At 40.7% G+C, this 18,254-nt stretch overlaps 1 protein-coding gene across 5 annotated transcripts in view; it reads right to left on the bottom strand.

The window, feature by feature from the left end:
• Window positions 1-937: 937 nt before the first annotated feature.
• LOC139063601 (zinc finger protein 235-like) overlaps window positions 938-18,254 on the bottom strand; it is a 67,532-nt gene continuing 50,215 nt past the window's right edge. For 3 of the 5 annotated variants that reach the window (XM_070545956.1, XM_070545957.1, XM_070545955.1), the window contains 2 exons: window positions 7,879-7,954; window positions 938-3,790 (listed from right to left, as the gene is read on the bottom strand). In XM_070545956.1, coding sequence (XP_070402057.1) covers window positions 2,025-3,790; window positions 7,879-7,954 — 1,842 coding nt within the window. In that variant the 3' untranslated portion in view covers window positions 938-2,024. Of the gene's footprint in view, window positions 3,791-5,017; window positions 5,737-7,878; window positions 7,955-18,254 lie in introns of those variants that run through there. The other 2 variants (XM_070545958.1, XM_070545959.1) reach the window with 2 other exon arrangements.

Here is an 18,254-nt window from a genome sequence, read left to right as displayed (position 1 = left end):
CACAAAAATACACGTGTCAGCACAAAAAAATGCTCTAATGTGAGGTAAGGGTTAAATATATATTTTTCTCAATATATAACCATATTTGATAAATATCATGATAAATAACATTCAACTGTTTGTATTTTAACATTGTCCTTGTAGTTTTATAAGCTGATAATTAAACTGAAGCAAACATCTTTACTGTGAACTAAATTTACTGTGTATCTTCATTCCTTTTGCCGTCTCTTTTCATTTGATTTTTCCTACTGGGAAGCTAGAATTTCCGAGGAGAAAGCGAACGCACCATCAGCTGATAACAACGGTGGCAATGGAAGCTAACATATCAAGCTAACATTATCTTAAACAGTTTATTTATCTGCTGGAGCAGATTAAAACGATGATGCCTCACACTTAGATCGTTGTCGCTGGTTTTATCTTCACCCAGTCACCCGTCGCTTTTAGTAAAGTGAAGCCAAACTTTAGAGCGCATTCATGTTCTTCTAGTCAGTGATTTGGAGTTCTGAGGAGAAAGCGAACGCACCATTAGCGAAACGGAGGCTAACATAACAAGCTACCGTTATCTTAAAAATTTTATTTACCTACCGGAGCAGATTAAGATGAGGATGTCTCACTTAGATCGTCGCTGGTTTCATCATCACCCAGTTACCCATCACATTTAGTGAAGTGGACCCAAGCTTTAGCGTGCGTTCTTTCTACCATGCTGCTCGGTTTACAACTCGCTCGCAGCGGCCGACGACATAACGCTCTTGTGCATGCGCAGCTGTCTTGGCAAGTTCTCGTTATGAAGGACGGGTACCAAAACAAGGCACCGTTTCAAATGAAGTGAATCGGTGCTCGGTCGGTACTATGGAATTCGGTCGGTACCTTAAAAACTACCGAATTCTGTACCCATTCCTACTCAAGGGCGATTAAGAACAAAACGGGGACACTTCCCAACACCTGATTATCCATTTCACACATGGACTTTATTGAACTATCAAAGATGCAAGAAACAAAATATTGTTTAGTGGTAATAGATGCTTTATCCAGGTGGCCAGAAATATATATCCCACAAAGAAAAAATACGCTTTAACAGTGGCAAAGGTGTTGTGCAATCATTTTTTTTCCAACTTACAGAATTCCATTGGTTATTAGATCAGATAATGGGACACATTTTGTGAATGAGGTATTGACCAGGTGCTCTGAAACATTAGGGTTTGGGCTGAAACATCGTTCTTATCACCCCTCTTCAGCCGGCTTGGTTGAACGTACAAACGGAACGATTAAAAATAGATTGGCGAAAACAGTGGCTGAGACAGGCTGTCCATGGCCAGAGTGTGTCTCACTAGTAAAACTGTGGATGAGGGTAACAGCTCCCTCTGGTGGACCAACACTATTTGAAGTGGTTTATGGAAGATTTCCTGTTCCCCATATCATGAATCCTGTGGTCCACAGTGGCAGAGAAAATACTTTAGCAGATTGGATGGTTAAATTGTTTACTGATAAACAAGTCAAAATAAACAATGATCTCCCAGAACCCTCGTGTGCTTAATCGCCCTCACAGGTAATGAAATCAGGAAATTGGGTTCTGATTAAGGTGCTGAAATGAGACAACTGGCGCTGCCTGAAGTGGGAAGGCCCGTTTCAAGTTCTCCTTACCACCCCACTGCTGTAAAGATTGCCGAGAGGCCATCTTGGATTCATCTATCCCACTGCAAGCTCATCATCGACTAACTGCTATTAGAGCACAATGAAGTCCGGCTTCAATGGCGTGATGGTAACAATAGGTACTCATGTCTCAAACCTGGTGAAGATAAACATCTGCTCCAAGCTTGATGGTTACACCATATTGTTGATTTTGGTATTCACGTTCATGGCCCTGCATTTCAATCAATCAACTTTATTTATATACACCACTTAATCCTGTAATACATGCAACTCAAAGTGTTAACAAATTAAAAAGGCCCCACATACCCTCCCATCCCCAGAATTTTAAAAACAGCCTGACAATAAAAACCCCATCACAACACTCCTCCACCCACTCACACACACACACTTGTGTGGATGCTCGTATGTCTCTTTAAATGTGTCTTTTGGTGAAATCTTTGTCCACAGAGCTCACAGACAAAAGGCTTCTCTCCTGTGTGAACTCTCATGTGTTTGTTTAAACTTGCCTTTAGGGTACATCTGTATCCACAGAGCTCACAGGCAAAAGGCTTCTCTCCTGTGTGAACTCTCATGTGTGTGTTTAAATTTGCCTTTTGGGTACATCTGTATTCACAGAGCTCACAGGCAAAAGGCTTCTCTCCTGTGTGAACTCTCATGTGTTTGTTTAAAATTGCCTTTAGGGTACATCTGTATCCACAGAGCTCACAGGCAAAAGGCTTCTCTCCTGTGTGAACTCTCATGTGTGTGTTTAAATTTGCCTTTTGGGTACATCTGTATTCACAGAGCTCACAGGCAAAAGGCTTCTCTCCTGTGTGAACTCTCATGTGTGTGTTTAAACTTGCCTTTTGGGTACATCTGTATCCACAGAGCTCACAGGCAAAAGGCTTCTCTCCTGTGTGAACTCTCATGTGTGTGTTTAAATTTGCCTTTTGGGTACATCTGTATTCACAGAGCTCACAGGCAAAAGGCTTCTCTCCTGTGTGGACTTTCATGTGTGTGTTTAAAGTTGCCTTTAGGGTACATCTGTATCCACAGAGCTCACAGGCAAAAGGCTTCTCTCCTGTGTGAACTCTCATGTGTCTGTTTAAATGTGCCTTCAGGGTACATCTGTATCCACAGAGCTCACAGGCAAAAGGCTTCTCTCCAGTGTGGACTTTCATGTGTGTGTTTAAAGTTGCCTTTAGGGTACATCTGTATCCACAGAGCTCACAGGCAAAAGGCTTCTCTCCTGTGTGAACTCTCATGTGTCTGTTTAAATGTGCCTTTTGGGTACATCTGTATCCACAGAGCTCACAGGCAAAAGGCTTCTCTCCTGTGTGAACTCTCATGTGTTCGTTTAAATGTGCCTTTTGGAAACATCTGTATCCACAGAGCTCACAGGCAAAAGGCTTCTCTCCTGTGTGAACTCTCATGTGTCTGTTTAAATGTGCCTTTTGGGTACACCTGTATTCACAGAGCTCACAGGCAAAAGGCTTCTCTCCTGTGTGAACTCTCATGTGTTTGTTTAAACTTGCCTTTTGGGTACATCTGTATCCACAGAGCTCACAGGCAAAAGGCTTCTGTCCGGTGTGGCCTTTCATATGATGGGTTAAATTGGACTTATGGCTAAATCTTTTTCCACAGTCATCACAACAAAATGATTTTGGTTGTTTCATGACTTTTCTGCATGAGCCTCCATGTTGCTTCTCTTTCACACATTTTGTATTATCCGAACACTCTGAAGACTTTACTGCTGAATGACTTGTCATTCTCACATGTTTCTGAAGAGACCACTTGTGGAGGAACCGTATACCACACACAGGGCAGCTAAATGATTTGTTGACTGTCTTAATATCTGACTTCGAAGACTTGTTCTCATTACAGCCATGGTCTCCGTTTCCAGGTTCTGGCCCAGAGTCTGAATGCTCAGAGTCTAGATTCACATCATCTTCATCTTCTCCACCAACTTCAATCTCTGAAGAATCAGACGTCTTTTCATTAGGGTCCAGATCTAGGTTCTTGCTAGTTTCTGCTCCTCCACCAACTTTTGCTGTCATCTGCCCAGCCAAGCTGCTGGTTGGGACACCTCCATCTTTCATTTGATGGTTGTGGAAATGTAAGAGCAGAGGTTTCTCATCCGTCTCTTCTCTCTTCCTTGAAACTGCAGTGAACCAAGCAGAAATATATAACATAAAAATATTCAGTAAAAAGAGAAGACAAAATACCTAGGGGTGTTTTTGCAATCAGTAGTATACATAACCAATGTTGGTAAACACATTACTATTTATGGTAATGCATTACTTTTACAAATAACTATGAATCTAATGAGCTGCTTTTAAGCCCAGACATCACTATGCGATTGGTAGAAGGAAAAAAAACGCGAACTGCAAATTCTGATTAACGCTTCTCAGAGCCAGTCAAACCAGCCGTCCGTCGCTGCTACTGTGGAGCCTAGAGATAAAATTATGTTTATTAATTCTTGATCATGGACTCAATCAAATGAATGTAATATGTATTTCTCTATTCCTCTCTGCATGCCCACTAGTTCAGAACTCATTCAGACACACCCACACAAGCCACTCACACACAAACACACACTCTCTCTCTCTCTCTCTCACCCCCCCTCTCTTCCCCCACCCCCCCCTCGTGCATCTTGCCACAGTTATAACTGTTTGACTTGTTGATCATTGTCTCCTCCCTCCAACTACAGGAAATGGGTTATTGATAAACATATTGATAAAATCCATGACAGACCCTGACAGCAGCATCGCATCAGCCCCTCCCTTCCTTTCCCTAACACTGAAGGCGCGCAGCGGCAAAAATGTAAACATATCTGCTGAACCTTTGTGAGAGTGCTGTACACGGCGCGGAGGAAGCTCGTTAAAATGTGTCAAAACTGTAACTGTATTTTTCACTGAAGCATGAAAAAGACAGTGTTGCTCAGTGCAACACTTGTCATGGAGAAGTTTCCCGTTGTGGGACAGACCCAGGGACATTTAATACATCGAACCTCATTGCGCATTTGAAGAAGCATCACACAAAGCTGCATGAGGATTTTCACAAGACCACGGAGGCGAAGAAACAATTCCCTGGCGTTAAACAACAAACGCTGCCTGAAACCTTTGCAAAGCATGAGAATCTCCCGAGAGATACCAAAAAGGCATTAACCCTAACAGAGAAGATATGCCAGTTTATTGTGCTTGATGACTAGCCCGTCGGTGGTGAGTAATGTCGGGTTTAGATGCTTAATTGAACACCTCGAGCCTCGCTACGTAATGCCCCCAGCCGCCACTCCATTGTCAACAAGACCATACCCCAGATTCATAAACAAGTTAAAACGTGTATTGCTACACATCTGGATAAAGCAAGTGCTGTTAGCTTCACTTACTTTTGGCAGACTGTGAAATTGAAACGTTGGACACAGAACTTGTAGCAGTTGCAGTTTTTTTCGATTGCTAAAATTCAAAAAGCAAAAATGAGGCACAATTTTCACAACCTCTACTTCTGTTCCCAATTGCTTGACTCAATTTATCACTACTTAAGATTTCCTTATCATATTAGAACTCTGATTTTCCTCCTTTACACTCTGATGTCAATTTCACATTACCTTGCTGTCAAAACACAACACACAATTTTCAGGTTTACACACACTTTCCACATAAATTCTCAAAGCTTCAATCAACAACACACAAATATTCAAATCTCCAAACTTTCGGGTCTGGCGAGCAATTTGCAATCAAGGACTGCAGCATAAAAGTAAGTTTCCACAAGGCTACCCAGGTGTATGAGTGGTTTCAGGACCACCCACGGTATTCCATTTTATAACATCCACCTTATTCCCCCTTCCTCAATCCCACTGAGGAGTTGTTCTCAGCCTGGAGGTGGAAGGTGTTCGAAAGGAATCCACAGAGCAAGGTCCCACTGCTTCAAGCCATGGAGGAGCCTTGTAGAGATGTGGCCTTTGAGGCTTGTCAGGGCTTCATGAGGCACTCGAGGCGGTACTTCCAGAGCTGTTTGGACCAGTAGGACATCGCCTGTGATGTTGATGAGGCCCTCTGGCCAGAGAGAGACCGGCGGCATGATGCCCCATGATTATGCTTGGGGGAAGGGGGGGGGGGAGAGTTAACTGTAAAAATAAAATGTTTTGTCTCAAAATTTGTGTGTGTGTGTGTGTGTGTGTGTGTGTGGGGGGGGGGGGGGGGGGAACTGTAAAAATAAAATGTTTTGTCTCAAAATTTGTGTGTGTGTGTGTGGGAGGGGGGGGTGTTAACTGTAAAAATTAATGTTTTGTCTCAAAATTTGTGTGATGTCTAATGTTTCTCTCAGAGAAAAGTGGGCACTGTCATACATTCAGTGTGTAATTCCTTGTGTTGCCTTTCGACAATTGTGTTTTCAGTTTTGCTCTTCAGTGTTCTTTCCATGCTTGGTAGTGTTCACCCAAAGGCTACTTGTGTTTAAGCAATGAATGGTATGTGTGTCATGTGAAAATGTGGCTGTGTCTACCAAATGAAAACACGTGTGTCACGGTCTGAGGTGTATTCCTGCTGTCACTCCCTTTCTCTTGAGTTTTCCCTCTGCAGGTAGGTGTGTCTGGAGGTTAACCAAGCTGCAGCAGATCTGCTCATCAGCCAGCCAGGGGTATTTAAGCAGCTGAGAGACTCCTACACTTCGCTGGATGATTACTCTACCTGGGTACCTTCTAAGCCACCTCGTCACAGTATTTTCGAGCTCTTAGGACCTTTTGAGATTTTAGATGTGTATTGGATTTTGGATTTAGCATTTTACCCTTCCTGCTCTCGTTCACCAGATCAAACCTCCACCTTCATCCCCGACAGGCTATTCTCTGGAACTCCAACCTGCTTGTCTCTCAGCTTCTCCCTGGCCAGAACCACCTCCAGCTGCCCACCTAAGCTCCCTGGATCTCAGCAAACTCAGCTCCCTCCACGTCTCCCCTTCTGGATCTCAGTCTCAGGAATCCCCTCTCAGCCTAGACCGGACCACTCCTCCCTCAAGCTACTTTCCCCCCTCTACAGACTGTAAGTCCCCCGCACAATTCAGATTCCTTGTTTTCCCCCTCGAGTTGGATCTAACTCCCATCTGTCCACAGATTTCCTGCACCGGCTCCCTTTATGAAAGAACTCAGCTACATTCAAGCTGCCGGAGTTTGCGCAGCGTGCGCGCCTATTGAATCTGTGTGTGTGTGTGTGTGTGTGTGTGTGTGTGTGTGCGCGGCACAGCTCCATGAGCCGCTCAAGTCACCGCGTCTCGTTATTGGAGCTATTTAAACCAATGTTGTAAAATTACTTCTGCCCAGCCCAGATGTGCTCACTTGTGCACCCGTGAGCCGTGGTTCCGCTGGAACGCGTCTGACCTTTGACATACGCACTCTGAACTTCAGATCTTCAGCTCGCTGTTAATAGCCTGAATGGGAATCATTTCTTGATTTATTTAGTTACATCCACAATGTTCTGTGTGTGAGGTTTACAATGTCAGAACACCTGCATGAGACAGGGTGTTAATTACAATCTGCCAGAATGATTCACCACCTTCAGATTCCTCCAACACCGTTAAAAAAGATCAAATGCGGAACATATCGGCGTGCGCAGGCCAGAGTGCTGAAGCTTGGCGCACTGTTATGAGGCTAGGGCACATATGGAGGACAGGCGCGCAACAATATACTTGTTTTCAATTACAATTATTGTGCCCACTTTTTCTTAGGCCCACCCACAAATGAGTTTCTGGCTACGCTAATGGTGACATATGACAGACTTCTCTGAGCTCCGCAGCCATTACACTTTTCACCTCGCGCATCCCCCTTATTAAAAAATTAAAGTGATGGGGGAAAAGGTCGATCATATTTTTTTTAACCCTGTCTGTTTAGCTTGATGGCTGAAATATATATATATATATATATATAGCCATGCCCTGATGTGGGGGCTGGGGAGGTGTGTCGACATGGTCGGGACATAGAAGGGGGTGCGCGGCTAAATAAGTTTGCGAACCACTGCTCTAGGAGGCATCCTAAAGAAAGTGGTCGGATCTTTGAAATCTTTTTTCCTCAAAATGTTGCTTGCTTTAATGTCTTTTTAAAAGTAACCAGACTACACCTCTACATGTACAACACATGTTTTAAAGAATATAGATTAATAATTCTTATGTGGGCTTATTAGTATTATTTGTTTATTTCAAACCATTTTGTTTGAGGTCGTTCACGCAAGACATACATCCGAATTAGATTTTTGCCTTTACCTTCTTCAGTGCCTCTGCCAACCAGCCCCGCTTCAGCAGAGGGAGCCGGTACAGGTGCAGGCTCACTAGCCTTGCTCTGCAATGAAAAATATAACAGTTTAATCAATATGGGTGGGACAAACTACCAGACATGAAAATGTGTCAATAGTGAAAAAGGTGAGAAAACGAAATCCACCAGCAAGTTTCTATTCTTAAGTTTGAGCTCACTTTAGATTAGTTGTTTGGATTAGTGACGGTAAAAATTGATTCATCAGGGTTTCCCCCAGTGCTTTATATGCCTGGCAGATCACTAGGCTTTGCTTGGCCACCCGCCAGGATAAGAGTCATGCCCCGCCCCCCTCCCCGACCCTACTGTGTCCGCTGACACGAATGGCGCAATGAAACTAGAGCCCTCCATCAGCTGATACTGTGAGAAACAGCAGCGGAACGTGTGGCTTATAAAATTTTCTGGGGAAAACCCTGTTCAATTTATTAAATTGAGTTTGAGTCACTCACCAAAATTATTCAAGTTTTTTTATTCATTTGAGTCTTAGTCAGTGCAAAATAAAATAAAATCACTCAAACCTAATTTGCTTCTCTTTCCTTGTACATCGTACCACTGAGTGATAAAAAAAAATAATAAATTTGACATACAGAAATTATTTTTTATTTTTAAATAGTGGTGGAACTGAGTATTTTTTTAGACTGCTTGTTAGGACAACAAAAACAGACAACATAAATTATAATAAAAGAACCGAGAGGGCATGTATTTAAAAAAAATAAATAAATAAAGAACAGTGAAAGGCAAACTAGGGCTGGGGGTAAACGATTATTTTTCCTTTTTTTTCCAAAATATGTTTATGATTTTCAGATTAAAACAGAACAAAAAACATCAACCCCCCCCCCCCCCCCCCACACACACACACACACACATCGGCGACAAAGCTGACAGTTGTGACTCTTCATTTAAAGCTATATGTGTTTGGTGCCAGATTGAAATCGTATTTCTAACCATAGGGTTTTTTGTATTTTTCAGTATTCTTTTAGCTGTATCTGAATAAACAGAAGATTGTAATGGCAGTCCTATGTTGTTATTCCAGGGTATCTGCAGGTTTATGGGAGCCAAATTTAAGACTTTTTAAGACCTTTTTTAAGGCCACTTTGACCAAATTTAAGCTATTAAAAAAATTAAATTTACGCTCTTATTTCCAGCTATTGCCTGGAACTGGTGCTAACCACATCGCGAACGTGGGATTAGCCATCCAGTTATACCATTAAAATTCCCCATGGCGCAAACTCCCACTAGCTTAACCAGCTAATGTGCTCATCTAAAAATAGCCCCCTTTCACAACCAGCTGAATGTGTACGGTTCCGCTTACGCCAACATCATACACAAAAAATGCTGAACACTAACTAGAAATTCACGAAACTTTTATAGAAATAAAAGAATCTTGTTTGGTGGGCCTTTGGTAATTTAAGACCTTTGGAAACTGTATTTAAGGATTATTTGTCATTTTTAAGGCCTTAAATTTTGAAAAGCAAATTTAAGACGTTTTAAGACTTTTTAAGGACCCGCGGATACCCTGTATTCTCAATTTTAACCCAGGAAGGAGTCTCCCTAGTTGGAAAATAGCAAGTAGCTGCCCTTAACTGGGCTGCCCAATAATACATCTTCATATTGGGCACTCCAAAGCCCTCCACGCTCATAAGGTAAGTATAGCAGGGAGAGGCGTAGCCTGGGTCGTTTGTTGTTCCAAATAAAACTGGAGAAAAGTTTATTCAGTGATGAAAACATAGAGTCTGGGGTATATAGGGGGATGGACTGAAATAAGTAGAGAAATCTTGGTAGAATTGACATTTTCAACATATTAATGCGACCTATCATAGAAATCGGCATCCCATCCCACCTTACCAATAGCTCTGAAACTTTTTGTATCAAGGGGTCATAATTAATGGGAACAATTTTCTTTATGTCAGGGACAATCTGTATTCCCAAGTAGGTAAAGCCTTCACAGGTACTGGTGAATTGTGTCTGGATATGAGGATTGTTTTTATTTAGAAATAACAAGGAGCTTTTCTTCTGATTAATCTTGTACCCAGAGAAGTACCCAAAATTCGGAAGAATATCGCCCACTGCCAGAACCGACTTCTCTAGGTTAGTTAAAAACAGAATGATGTCATCTGCAAATAATGATACCCGATGTTCGACCTGACCTATTCTTATTCCAGTTAATTCAGAGGAATTGCGTATCGCCATAGCAAGTGGTTCAATGGCCAAAAGAAACAATAACGGACTGAGTGGGCAGCCCTGTCGAGTAGACCTACCAAGTTGTATAGGCCTTGATATCTGATTGTTTGTTACGATTTTGGCTATCGGTTCCGTATATAACAATTGGACCCATTTCAGAAATTCTCCTCCCAAATCGAATCTCTTAAGGGTTTCAAAACGGTATCTCCACTCTATTCTATCAAACGCCTTTTCAGCGTCTAATGATAAAAAGGCATGGTCAGTAGCAGATTGCTTATCCCACAGTATATTCAGAAGCCGACGAGTATTATAAAAGGCCTGGCGGCCCATAACAAATCCATTTTGATCATCAGAAATTAATTTTGGAATGTATGAATTAATCCTACGAGCTAGGGCCTTACACAATATTTTAGTATCACAGGACATTAGTGATATGGGACGGTATGAGCTCATATCTGTTGGGCCCTTACCAGGTTTTAAAATGACTGAAATAGATGCCTCTCTCAGAGATGGTGGCAAAATGCCTCTTTCATAGGACTCATTAAATATTTCAAGCAGGTGTGGCAATAATTTGTCAGAAAATGTTTATGTATTTCAATTGGGAGTCCGTCCGGACCTGGGGCTTTGCCGCTGTTCATAAGACCCAGTGCTTCTCTGAGTTCCTCTATGCTCAACTTAGCATTAAGGGCCTGTTTGGCTTCTTCGGGAAGGGTCGAAAATTCCAATCGGTCTAAAAACTGGTTTTGTGCATTTTCATTTTCATTCTCAGGGTATTCTGATTTATATAAATTTTCATAATAGTTGGCAAAAGTGTTATTTATATTTTCCGGATCCGTGATCTCTATTCCATCGTCCAATATAATTGAGTTTATGGTTCTTTCTGATTGTATTTTTTTAGCCTCCAAGCCAAGAGCTTCCCTGCCTTCTCCACTTGATCATAATAGGACTGCTTCAACCACATTAGATTTGTAGCTATCTTATTTGTGCTGAGTTCATTATATTCTGACTTTAACAGAAGGAGTTTTTTGTATTTTCCAACATCATTGTGGTGATATAAGTGGTCTTGTAAGTCTTTAATTTGTTCTTCAAGTTCCTTTAGTTTGTTCAAATGGATTTTGGATTTGCTCCTAATATAGCTTATCATTTCTCCCCTTATATAGGCCTTAAAGGCTTCCCATTTTATTGATGCATTTGTTTGGTTCGTATTAAAAGTGAAATAATCATTTATCTTCCCATCTATGAATTTTACGAACTTTGTATATCTCAACCATTTTGCTTGGAAACGAAATGGGAGTGGCTGGAGTAAAAGGTTCGGCAGTAGAAGAGATAAAATGACTGGGGCATGATCGGAAAGTAAAATAGCTTCATACCAGCATTTTTGTATCAGAGACATTAGATTTGTTGAGATCAGGAAAAAATCAATACGTGAATATGTTTTATGGGTGCTAGAGAAACACGAGAACTCAGTTTTATTAGGGTGTAATAGTCTCCACACCTCCATCAAGTTGAGGTCCTTAATAAATTTCCCAATCATTGTTCTAGTTTGTTGGTGAGAGGGAGTAACATGGGTGTTTGATCTATCAACCACAAGGTTAATCACACATTTGAAATCACCTCCTATTATGTAATGGTCAGTATAGGAGGAAATAGTTAAAAAGAAATGCTGGTAAAAAGTAGGATCATCTCCATTAGGGGCATATAAGCAAACCAGATTTACTAGAGTTGAAACTATAGTGCCATTCAGTATAATAAATCTCCTTGAGGGATCTAATACTTCTCTGTTAACTGAAACGGAATCGACTTATGGACCAGAATTATGACCCCTCTAGAGTGGGAGGAGAATCCAGAGGAGAATACTTGTCCAGGCCATCTGGTTCTTACTCGGTTGATATCTTTCTCCAACAGGTGTGTTTCTTGTAAAAGACATACTGTGGCCCCTAACTGTTTTATTCTGCCTAATACTTGCTTAAGTTTAACCATGTTATTTAAACCGCGCACATTCCACGTAAGTACTGTTATAGCAGATCTACCCATCATGATTAATTTTAGTATGATAGTGCCAAAGGATCGTGGCTGCACCTTTTTGACTTTCGCTTTCATATTGAGTAAAGACTCTTGATTTAAATCATACTGAGTGAAGTTTCTAAAGCAACCCCCCCCCCACGTTTCCCCAAACAAAACGTGGCTCCAAACCCTCTAAACCTAAGACCTCGGGTTACTTAAGACGTTCCATCCCCAGTGGGGGTAGCGTACAACTGCTAATATCAGCTCCGGTGTGCTCGTCTCTACAGTAGACTCCCCCAAGAGTCAGCATCAGCCAGCAGGAGGGGGAAAAAAAAAAAAAAAACAGAGTTCCATATCGCCCCCCACAGGAGATCCCTGATCAGTGCAACAATAATTATGATAGTAATAAAAGACTTAACCATTCGGTATATAATTCAACGGGATATAAGTAAGAGATAACAAAATAGGATTCATAACGTAGAACTCTTATAGAAATAATCAAATAAAATGAAATAGAACCTTACTTGCTTTTAGAACCACCATAACCAATAATATAGTGTTCGGTTCTTGCCTCACTGTGTGATCCACTCCCCTCTCAGAGGGGGAGAGACAGGGATAAGACCAGGCAGTCCCCGAACTCAGTCAGCCCCGTTGTCTGTCGCTGGTTGTCATTTTATTTTTTTTAATGTAGTCCTCAGCCTCTTCTTCCGATTTGAAGATGATGCGCCTAACGATTATTTTCAAAACGATTATTCTGATGATTATTTTATCGAATAGTCGACTATTCTAATGACTATTTAGACAATTAATCTAATGATTATTTTTCAATTGCACAGTTAATAAAAACCAAAAAATCTAATAAATTCCTCCAAAAAATTGGTAAGAGAATAAACACTACAGGCCTTCCATTTTGTATAACACTGCTTTTATTGTATTGCGGTTGGTTATGTTCTGGTGACGTGTAGAACTTGGGAGTGCAGCATGGAGACGGTGTTTCCATGCTGCTTTGTTTTGGTCACTTATGTGCGTGAGGTAGGGCTGGGCGATATGGACCAAAACTTATATCTCGATATCTTTAAGCTGAATTCCGATATACGAAATATATCTCGATATTTTTCCTCCTGTAAACTGTTGACAAGTTAACTCACTTCAAGCTCTTGAGAAATTATATGAATAAATCAGTAGGTTAAATGCATAAAAATGTATTGATTCTGGTCAAACTTTAACCGTAGTGCCTATTCTCTACCAGTCTGAGCTTCAGTAACACAGGTACAGCTGTCTGCTAACACACACACACACACACACACACACACAGTTGAGAGCCAGAGGAGTATCAAATGTCCCACAGGCACTTTTTAATTATATATTTATAATTAATGTAAAATTATTTAAATTTCATCTAGAGGTGGCCCATATTGTATAGGTCTTGTCCAGAGAAAAAAAATCCATCATGTTAAGCTAAATGTACGATGATGTAATTGCATCTACTGAAGATCACATGGGTCATGCACCATGGAGTTATTAGTTAGGGATGAGCCGGATACTCGTTTCAGACGAGTATCCGGTACGGATAAAGCATTTTTGTCGAATACGAGCGTGAAACGAGTAAAACGAGTCAATATCTGTAATCGTGCTGAAGGAAAAACTTCATTGGGTAACTGACTGTCTTCACGCTCTGTGATTGGCCAGTCACATAGAGCGCCCGCCCCTCCCTACTTACAAAACTCTCTAGCCCAGGGGTGTCAAACTCATTTTAGCTCAGGGGCCACATTGAGGGAAATCTAGTCCCAAGTGGGCCGGACCGGGAAAAAAAACAACTTCTGATTGTTTTCTTTGTTTTAATACAATCAATATAAAACAAGGCTGGAGCCTGAGGACAGTGTAGTAGTACGAGTACCACACCTGAAGTGCACTTGAAAATTTGAAAAAAATTAAAAAAATCAACTAATAAAAAAAACATTCCTTAGTGATTCAAAGAGCTTACAGATCACATGGAAAGATCAGTTTCACGTAGCACTTAAAGTATATTCGACTCACTTTACTTTACATCTTTTAGCTTTCACCAGCACATCAATATCAGAAGTCACATCCTGAGTGGCGGCCAACTTCAGGATGTGATTCAAGTTCTTGTGTGAGCCTTGAGTGCAGCTTTGTTTTATTTATACTCATTAGAGAAAACTTGCTCACAATGATAAGTTTATTTTCACTCTACACTGTAAAGTATGAAAATAAAGTTTACACAACCATCTCGCGGGCCGGATTTAACCCACTTGCGGGCCGGATGCGGCCCGCGGGCCGCATCTTTGACACCCCTGCTCTAGCCGGCCGGGAGCGCAGTCCGTCTGGCTCATCCACGCACACACACAGACAGTAATGGATCGCGCTGTGATGGCTTCACTGTTTCTCACGTTTCTTCAGTTTTCCCTAGGTTTTCTTCAGCTCGCCTCTTTTTCGGTTGAATATTTAAAGTTACGTTTTTCGTAACTGACATGGTGCATTTGACAAGACAGAGCTGACATGCTGTTGTCACTACCTCCGCTCTGGTCGGGTTTTTTATTTTTTTGAACTCCCTGTCTCTCCCTCTCTCCCCCCCCTTCTCTCTCTCACTCTCTCCCCCTCCCTCCCTCCCTCTCTCTCTCTCTCACACACACACACACACACACACACACACATTAATCAACATTGCTTTGTTTAACTTTGTGTGGGAAAATGCCAAGAACGTTAAGAAAAAAATCAGTTTAATCAAATTAAAATTAAAAAATATACATTAAGTTGTGTCTGGTTCAAGCATTTCATATTTTCTAGTTCCTACTGCATGAGTTCAGATTTATTAATCCATGCACTTAAATATTAATGTTCTGATTTTGTTGAAACACTTGTTCTGAAATAGTTCCTTCACTATTGTGATCAAAAATATTTAATCTCAATTCTGAGGTTGCTCTGTAAATAGTTTTCAAATAAACAATACACAAAGCAACTTCTGATCAATCCATATCAATTTCAGACTTAAAATAATATATTGATGTAAACCAAACCCACTTCCAGTTAAATCACGCCCACTTCCGGGTTATGCCACGCCCATTCCGAGTACAGATACAGATAATTTAGTTGGTTGAACAGATACAGATACAGATAGTGGTGTACTCGCTCATCCCTAGTTACAACCCTTCCTGGCGAGTTTGGCTCGTGTGCAAAAAGGAAGGGACATTAACACGGGATTTAAAAGTTAAAATGATGATCAGGTTTATTTACAACTACAAAAAAAACAAATCTTTCCATCCAGAGGTGGGAATAAAAATAATTCTGTCTGTGGGGAATTAAAACAAAAGTACAAATAACTAGGGATGTCCCACTGGGATCTCCAAAGGTCCAAACTCTAAACTGGGTGGTTAAACCAAACTCAAGGTGATATTTTTAACTAAACCGAAAACCCACAACACTCTAAACGTAATAAAAGGGAGATCTACACCATAAAAAAGATTAACTCTAAACCAAAACGTAACAGCTTATCCAAACGCAAGAAGCCGTTAGCAGAAATGATAACAGTATCTTTACCAACGTTAAGTTCAAGTTACCAAGTTTAAATAAACAAACACCACCCAGCAAACAGATCAGCATGGAGGAGAGACTGCTACCACAAATACAGCTTTCCTAATGTCTGAAAGAAGCTTCTTTATGAAAACGCTCCCGGTGATTTTCCACATCTGCGATAAGAGACTGAGCAGCGTATCAGACCCCGGAAGTTGTTGTCCGTTGCCGGGAGACGAAGACGGGCAAAACAGGAAAGGATTCTAGTAGCGGACGGACGTTGTTCCGGGTCTTCGGTATTTGGCGGAGATGTTAGTGAAGGCGGAGAAGAGGGCGAACTACAGGAAAAACAGGCAGATTCCACCTCTATTTACAAACTCCTGGGGATGTAACAAGTGGGTGTGGTGCGTCGACTACCAGATCTGACGTCGACAAATTTTTAGAATCGAGCCGTCGACGTCATCGAGGCTTCACTACAGCCCTAGAAGTCATGGAATAAAAGGAGCATCAAAACTTAAACAAATATTTGTAAACAGTAGGGCTTGGCAATAAATCGAAAATATATTGTTATCAAAATCTTTGACTCATATTGTTATAATTTTTTCTCACGTCAATAAATTTGATAATAAAAAAATGAAAAGATGTTTGTAGGTTTGCAGCATTCATGTCTCCTTACGAAGCTGTACCACACTGAGTCACGCAAAAATATGACTTAATACATGTGACGGCTCCATCTAGCGGACAACTTTTGTTTCTGCGCATACCTGTAGTTATTGTCCATTTATCGTTAACGAGGTGAAATCCTCAATATATTGTGATACTGATTTTAGGCTATATCGCCCAGCCCTAGTAAACAGACAATATATTTTGCACAATTAGTTCTAATTCAACTCCATTTAACAGTAAAAGGATTTGAATTTGTTCTGGAGAAAAAAAAAAGTTGAAACTGTTACGTATCCAAGTGGTCAATTTTTTACCATCTAACTGACACAAGATAACCTTTCATGTACAGACAGGACAACACCGTGTCTGGGCCCAAATTCCCAAAACAAACCTTTGCCACAATTATTTTTCCACAGAGACATATAGTCTCACTCAAGGTCTCCTGCAAATGTCCTGCAATCTCTGCGTAGGGATGGTTACCTTTGACATTTGAATCGATCCAGTACTAATTCCCGGTACCTACGAATCGATACAGGTACTTAACGGTACCAATTTTCGAAACTTTTGAGTGTTTAATATTTTAATTCTCTTTTATAATTAGATATATATTTTTCTCAATTTATAACCATATTTGATAAATATCACGATAAATAACATACAACTGTTTGTATTTTAACATCGTCCTTGTAGTTTTATAAGCTGATAATTAAACTGAAGCAAACATCTTTACTGTGAACTAAATTTACTGTGTATCTTCATTCCTTTACCGTCCTTTTTCAATTGATTTTTCCTACTGGGAAGTTAGAATTTTCTAGGAGAAAGCGAACGCACCATTAGATGATAACAATGGTGGCATAGGAAGCCAACATATCAAGCTACGTTATCTTAAACAGTTTATTTAACTGCTGGAGCAGATTTAAACGATGATGCCTCACACTTAAATCGTTGTCACTGGTTTCATCTTCACCCAATCACCCGTCGCATTTAGTAAAGTGAAGCCAAACTTTAGTGCGCGTTCATGTTCTTCTAGTCGGAATTTCGGAGCTCCAAGGAGAAAGCGAACGCACCATTAGTGAAACAGAAGCTAACAAATCAAGCTAACGTTATCTTAAACATTTTATTTGCCTACCGGAGAAGATTAAGATGAGGATGTTTCACTTAGATCGTTGTCGCTGGTTTCATCATCACCCAGTTACCCATCACATTTAGTAAAGTGGACCCAAGCTTTAGCGTTCGTTCTTTCTACCATGCTGCTCTGTTTACAACTCGCTCGCAGGGACCGACGACATAACGCTCTTGCGCATGCGCAGTTGTCTTGGCAAGTTCTCGTTAAGAAGGACGGGTACCGAAACGAGGCACCGTTTGAAATGACGTGAATCGGTGCTCGGTCGGTACTGTGGAATTCGGTCGGTACCTTAAAAAGTACCGAATTCGGTACCCATCCCTATCGGTCGGTACCTTATAAAGTACCGAATTCGGTACCCATCCCTACTCTGCGTAAAGTCAGACTGCAACATTCCTCACTCTGAATAAAGTGAACCTACTTGAAGCCTACATGACTTTACAACTCATAAGCTTAAATAATCAAGTGTTTAATGAACAAGATGTTTAAATCAAATGTTTGAATAATCTGTGCTTAAATCAATTAATTTTAAATTAATATTGTTCTTACAATGTTCCATTTCAGATATATACACCAGATCAGTATATGTTGATTTAACAAGTTAATCAATGTTTACACTCATACACATTACAATAAGATACTTTTAAATGTTAATATTCAACTCACATAAGAGTTTTTAACACTTTCATTCACAAAGTGTTAACACCTTTGTATCTTAAGGCGTGTCTTCTGATGAATTTTTGGTAAAGCCCTCAAATCCTGATTTGCCAAAATTTATAAACAATGAGTTTATTAAAACAAGAACTACTTCCTGATAGGGCTGCATGATAT

The sequence above is a fragment of the Nothobranchius furzeri genome, chromosome 17 (assembly GCF_043380555.1).
Source record: "Nothobranchius furzeri strain GRZ-AD chromosome 17, NfurGRZ-RIMD1, whole genome shotgun sequence".
Lineage (NCBI taxonomy): Eukaryota > Metazoa > Chordata > Actinopteri > Cyprinodontiformes > Nothobranchiidae > Nothobranchius > Nothobranchius furzeri.
This window is presented reverse-complemented; position numbering and strand designations above follow the sequence as displayed.